Raw genomic sequence first — 6,000 nt, 5'->3', positions numbered from 1 at the left:
AACCTTTTGTGTGACACTAAGGATTTTGAACCCAGCAGCATTCTACCTCCAAGCTACCCATTCTACCCCCAGTCCTATTTTAATCCTTAAATTGAAGCAGGGTGTCACTAAGTTGCAGATGGCCTCACAAATAGCTGAGGCTGGAGCCGGGTGTGGTGGTGCACGCTTGTAATCCCCGCTTGGGAGGCTGAGACAGGAGAATCGCACAGGTTCGAAGCCAGCCTCAGCTACTTAGTGAGGCTCTCAGCAACTTAGTGAGGCTCTGTTTCTAAATAAAATAGGTTTGGGAGTATAGCCTAGAGGTAGAAAACCCCTGGGTTCTACCCCCAGTACCACCAAAAAAAAAAAAAAAATTAGCTGAGGCTTGCCTAACCTGTGATCCTCCTGTCTCAGCTTCCCAAGTACTGAGATTACAAACATGCATTACCATTCCTGGCCATAACATTTTTTTTTTTGGTGGTCCTGGGGATTGATCTCAGGGGCATTCTACCTCCAAGGTACACCTCCAGCTTGATTTTTTTTTAATTCTTTATTTTTGAAACAGGGTCTCACTAAGTCGCAGAGGGCCTCACTAAGTAGTGAGGCTGGCCATGAACCTGAATCCTCCTGTCTCAGCCTCCCAAGTACTGTGATTACAAGCTTGTGCCACCACACCCAGCTCACAACAACTTTTATATTAATTATCTTTGTTGAGTTGTGATAGACTGTATTGACTACAGAATAGTTAATTTGAGATGATTAAAATGGTAAAATATAAAAACTCTGGATATACATGAGATTTAGCATTTTTATATTTAATAATATTAGATGACAGTAGAGGTGTAGGTACCTCCTGGTACAAATGAATGTATTTTCATATTTCTTGTAAAGGTTGTTACATAATGGCAAAGATCACTGCTCTTCTGTTCAAACCTATAGTCTCAATGCCTAGCACTATAGTTTGTACATGGTAGATACTGTTAATTGGTTGGATACATTTTTTTAGCATTTAGAAACTTATTTTTAATTTTTGGTGGTACTGGGAGTGGAACCCAGGGGCTTTCTAACTCTGGGCTATACTCCCAGACCTATTTTATACTTTATTTGGAAACAGGGTTTCACTAGGTTGCTGAGAGCCTCACGTAGCTGAGGCTGGTTTCAAACCTGTGCAATCCTCCTGTCTCAGCCTCCCAAGCTCTGGGATTACACGGGTGCGCCACCACACCCGGTGCATTTAGAAACTTAAATGACATTAGGCTCAATCACCAGTACCACAACATGCACACACGCGTGCACACACACACACACACACACACACACACACCCACACACACAGGTTTTGCTTTTGTTTTTGCTTTGGCTTCTAATTATGAAATACCTGTTAGTACAAATGAGTATCCTTTATTCTAATAATTAGGATTTTGGACTACCTTAGATTAGTTGCATATTCATTACTGATTGTCTTTTCTCTGAAATCAGAAATGCAGAAATCCAAAATTGAGATTAGAGGTGGTCAACCTGTATAGCTTAAGCTGTGCAAAATAATTCTACCTGGTAAGACTTACTACTTTTATGTACTAGAAATTAATTTTGCTCTATTTAGGGGGTATATGTAATATATCACGTAATATTTTATTTAGTGCCCTCTACTTTTCAGAGCGGATGCATTTTTTTTATGTTCCATTGCTCTGATTCCTTAGGACACTATATATAAAAATATATTTAAAGTCAGCCTAGAAACTATTTTGAAAGGAAGCAGCAAGTTTTTTTTTTTTTTTTCTTCTTGGTCTTGGAGATGGAACCCCAGCTAAGCACGTGGTATGAGTTATACCCATGGTTTCAGTAAGTTTGGTTTTTATGGAATACTCAGAGAAGCAAGCATAGCAAGAATCACATGGTTACTTCTTGTTTCCATCTTGCCATCTGGATGACTTACTCTGTTGCTTAAGTAGGTCTAGCCAGGTGTGGTGGCGCACTCTTGTAATCCCAGCATTTGGGAGACTGAGGAGGATTGTGCCGCTTCAAAGCCAGCCTCAGCTACTTAGTGAGGCCCTTTGCAACTCAGTGAGCCCCTGTTTCAAATAAAAAGAATGAAAAAAGGGCTGAGAGTGTAGAACTGAGCCCCAGGGTTCCCATCCCTACTACCTCAAAAAAAATAAAAAAATAAAAAAGTAGGTCTATGCCTCTTCAGTTCCCTTCAGAAACAAAGCAGTTTTCTTTTTAAATTAGGATTTTAGGAGACAAAGGTGCATTCTACATGTGAGAACAAGCCTCAGCATTCTACTTAATTCCTTAGGCTACAATAAGAATAAAGCCAGAATAATGCTTAGTGGTCTTGAAGAGGGAAAGAATACTGTGACAATGATTTAAGACAAGGGGAAGACTATACTAACAGTTATATCTAAGGATTTTGCAATCTGAGTACCTTTTAGGAAAAAGATAATAGAAATATATATATATATATATATATATATATATATATATATACACACACACACACATTTATATGTATGCCTATCATACTTTATAATTCAGGGTTTAGTTTGTGAGTTATTAAACCTTTTTTCTATTAATATATTTTGCTGTTCACAAAGTGTTTTTTAAATAGTATTTTGTTGTTTTTAGCTTAGCTAGAGTAGGCCAAGAAATGTATGTATGTATGTATGTATGTATGTATGTATGTATGTAATTTTGCAGTACTAGGAGTGGAAACCAGGGGCATTCTACCTCTGAACTATACCCCCGCCCTAATTTTTATTCTTTATGTTGAAACAGGGTCTCACTAAGTTGTGGAGGACCTCACTAGTAGTTAGCTGAGGCTGACTGTGAACCTGCAATCCTCCTGTCTCAACCTCTCAAATACTAGGATTACAAGCATGTGTCAACATGCTCGGCTAGAAATGTTATTTCAAATTTCTGTGTGTTCATTAAAATTAGTAGCCATGCATAATGTTTATTAGATTTCAAATTAATGAAAAATTTTATATATTTTTTGTATGGTATATACTCTTGGAAGAACTTCATTTTATATTTGAGCATTTATTACTAATTGGATATGTTCAGTTTTACCTGTTTTTTCTTTAGGTAGCTATCAACTATTAGATTCTAAGAACTAGAGAAGAAGCACAAGCCAGCAAATTATAAAAGAAAAGTATGCAAAGACTAAGAGCTTTAGATCTTAGCTTTGGTCTGTTTCTTCCATTTTGTTATAGATTAGTCATTTGCTTTCAGGTTATTTTCTCATTTAGGAACTGCTGGCTTTCAAAGCTAGAAATAGTACCTTTCCCATGGCCAGACTTATTTTGGTCACAAGTGGCATTCTTATGTTGTACTTATGATTGTTTTTTTCCGTGCTGGAATTTGAACCCAGGCCTTCTTGACACATGGTAGGCAATATAAGATAAATATTTCTATTAGTGATTGAACTCAGGGGCATTCTACCTCAGAGACACACACCTGCAGCCCTATTTTATATTTTTATTTTGAAGTAGGATCTTCTTAAGTTTCTGAGGCTCTCCCGAAACCTGTGATCCCAAGGCTTCCAAGTACTGGGATTATAGGCATGCACCACCATGTCCAGCTTTAAAGTGTTTTAAAATTATATCTTCTTTTTTTAATTAGCTCCTTTTAACCATATTGGTATACAATCAGCAAAAACTATACTTTTTTCATGCATCTCATTATAGTTTAAACATTGTCATAGGGATTTCAAAACGAGTAGAGTCATGTTCTGTTTCTTTTCAGGATGTGTGTGTATGTGTGTATGTATATGTATGTGTGTTCACAGATAACAGGTCCAGAATGTATGTACATCCCACATGAAAACACTCTCTCTCACACACACAAACACAAAACAAAGCCAGGCTAGAGAATCATATTTTCAAAGTAATTGTCTATAAATGCAAGCTTCTTTTTCCACCTGTGTGGTGTCATTTTCGTGGAGCTACAAGAGTTCTAACAAATCACATCTAGTAAAAGCAGGAAAATGCAAGGGGACAAAATCCTTATTTGTAAAAACACTAGAAAACCCTGGGGAATTTAAACTTTTGAATATAAATAGCCCTTCCCAATATTTTTTATGTTTATAATAAATATGTAATTTTCTTTTTAAAGGAGTTGACTTTTTTAGAAGAAAGAAGTTAACTATCATTTTACTCACGTAAATATATGAATGTATTTCTGACATTGGAGTGCTCCAGAAGATGATAAAGAAATGATAGCAGCTCCAGAAATACCAACTGATTTTAATCTACTACAGTAAGTAAACTATAATAATAGTTATAATATCTAAATACCTGTTTTTCTCACAAAATGGGATACGTTAACAGTTAAACTTCTATTGGAGAAGATTTAATATGCAAAACAGTTTATATGCTTTGAAACAGTTTATATCAGTGTTCATTGGGCTTTGTAGTAGTTAATATTCTATACCTTTTTGGTTCTGTTTTTAATTTACATAATAAATTTATTATGGTTTTGTTATATATATAATATACATATAATATTTTGAATTTGAGTGTGTGTGTGTGTGTGTGTGTGTGTGTGTGTGTGTGTGTGTGTGTTTGGGTGGTGTGGTGCGCTAGGGTTGGAGCCCAGGGTCTTAAGCATGCTAGGCAAGTGCTTTACCATTGAGCTATATATAATTCCAATCCCAATGTATGGTTTTTAATGTAATATTAATCCCTGTGTATATTTACTCTATGTTAAGATTCTTGAGGAAAATTTTTTTGTTCTTTTTGCTTATTTCAAGGAAGACATGGGATAGTTGAAAAATAAATTAATTTTTGGCTTGAGCCTTTCAAAGACAGCATTTTTTTTTTTTTTTTTTTTTTTTTTTTTTTTTGTGGTACTGGGGTTCCTGGAAGCTCTTCTACCTCCGGGCTACACTCCCAGACCTATTTTATTTTTGGAAACAGGGTTTCTTAAGCCAGAGCAGCTGGCTTCGAACCTGCACGATCCTCCTGTCTCCGCCTCCCAAGCGCTGGGATTACAAGCGTGCGCCACCACGCCCGGCCAAAGACAGCATTTTTAATGAGGATTCCATATATCTCAAGTCTTAAATTTTTCTCCTCTCCTCTCCTCTCCTCTCCTCTCCTCTCCTCTCCTCTCCTCTCCTCTCCTCTCCTCTCCTCCCCTCCCCTCCCCTCCCCTCTCCTCCTCTCCCCTCCCCTCCCCTCCCCTCTCCTCCCCTCCCTTCTCCTCTCCTCCCCTCCCCTCTCCCCTCCTCTCATTTCTTTTCTCTTTTCCCTCCCTCCCTCCCCTCTCTTTGTGATACTGATTGAACCTAGGAGCATCCTACCTCTGAGCTTCACTCCCAGTTCTATTTTAATTTTTCTTTTTGAAACAGTCTCAATAGGTTGCTGAGACTGGCTGGAATTCTCCTGTTTCAGCCTCTAAAGTTCTAGGATTAGAAGTGTGTACCACTATACCTGGCTCTTGAATTTCTTTTTAAAAGTTAAAAATACTAAGTGCCAGTGCTACCAGGTAGGAAAAGGTGGGATGTTCCTGTAATCCCAATTCTTGGAAGATGGAGATAGGAGAATCACAAGTTCAAGGCCAGCCTGAGCAATTTAGCAGGATCCTCAGCAATTTAGCAAGACCCTGTTTCAAAATAAAAAAAATAAAAAGGGCTAGATGTGTATCTCAGAGGTAGAACTCTCCTGGGTTAAATCCTTAGTATCACACATACATAAAAATTCAGTGCTGCTGGGCGTGGTGGCGCACACTTGTAATCCCTGTGCTTGGGAGGCGGAGACAGGAGGATTGCACAGGTTTGAAGCCAGCCGCGCTGGCTTAAGAGACCCTGTTTCTAAATAAAAAGTATAAAATAGGTCTGGAGTGTAGCTTGGAGGTAGAAGGGTTTCCAGGAAAAAAAAATTCAGTGTTTGATGTATAAAGGACGTTATATTTGATTCTGTGAGAAATTTAAGTTAGATACTTCTGCCTTTATAAGCTCTTGTTTTAAAGATATAACAGTAAGATTATGGAATTTCTTAAATATACCAAGATCAGAGACTATTT

At 37.7% G+C, this 6,000-nt stretch overlaps 1 protein-coding gene across 3 annotated transcripts in view; it reads left to right on the top strand.

Moving 5' to 3' along the window:
- Positions 1-4,192: 4,192 nt before the first annotated feature.
- Positions 4,193-6,000, top strand: part of STAG2 (STAG2 cohesin complex component) — a gene marked incomplete at both ends in the record, with an annotated part of 100,409 nt that continues 98,601 nt past the window's right edge. For all 3 annotated transcript variants that reach the window (XM_080718594.1, XM_080718595.1, XM_080718593.1), the window contains one exon: positions 4,193-4,236. In XM_080718594.1, the coding sequence (XP_080574720.1) occupies positions 4,193-4,236 (44 nt within the window). The remainder of the gene's footprint in view (positions 4,237-6,000) is intronic.

The sequence above is a fragment of the Muscardinus avellanarius genome, assembly GCF_963383645.1.
Source record: "Muscardinus avellanarius genome assembly, chromosome: X".
NCBI lineage: Eukaryota > Metazoa > Chordata > Mammalia > Rodentia > Gliridae > Muscardinus > Muscardinus avellanarius.
Note: the sequence above shows the minus strand (reverse complement) of the source record. Positions and strands in the feature narration are given on the sequence as shown.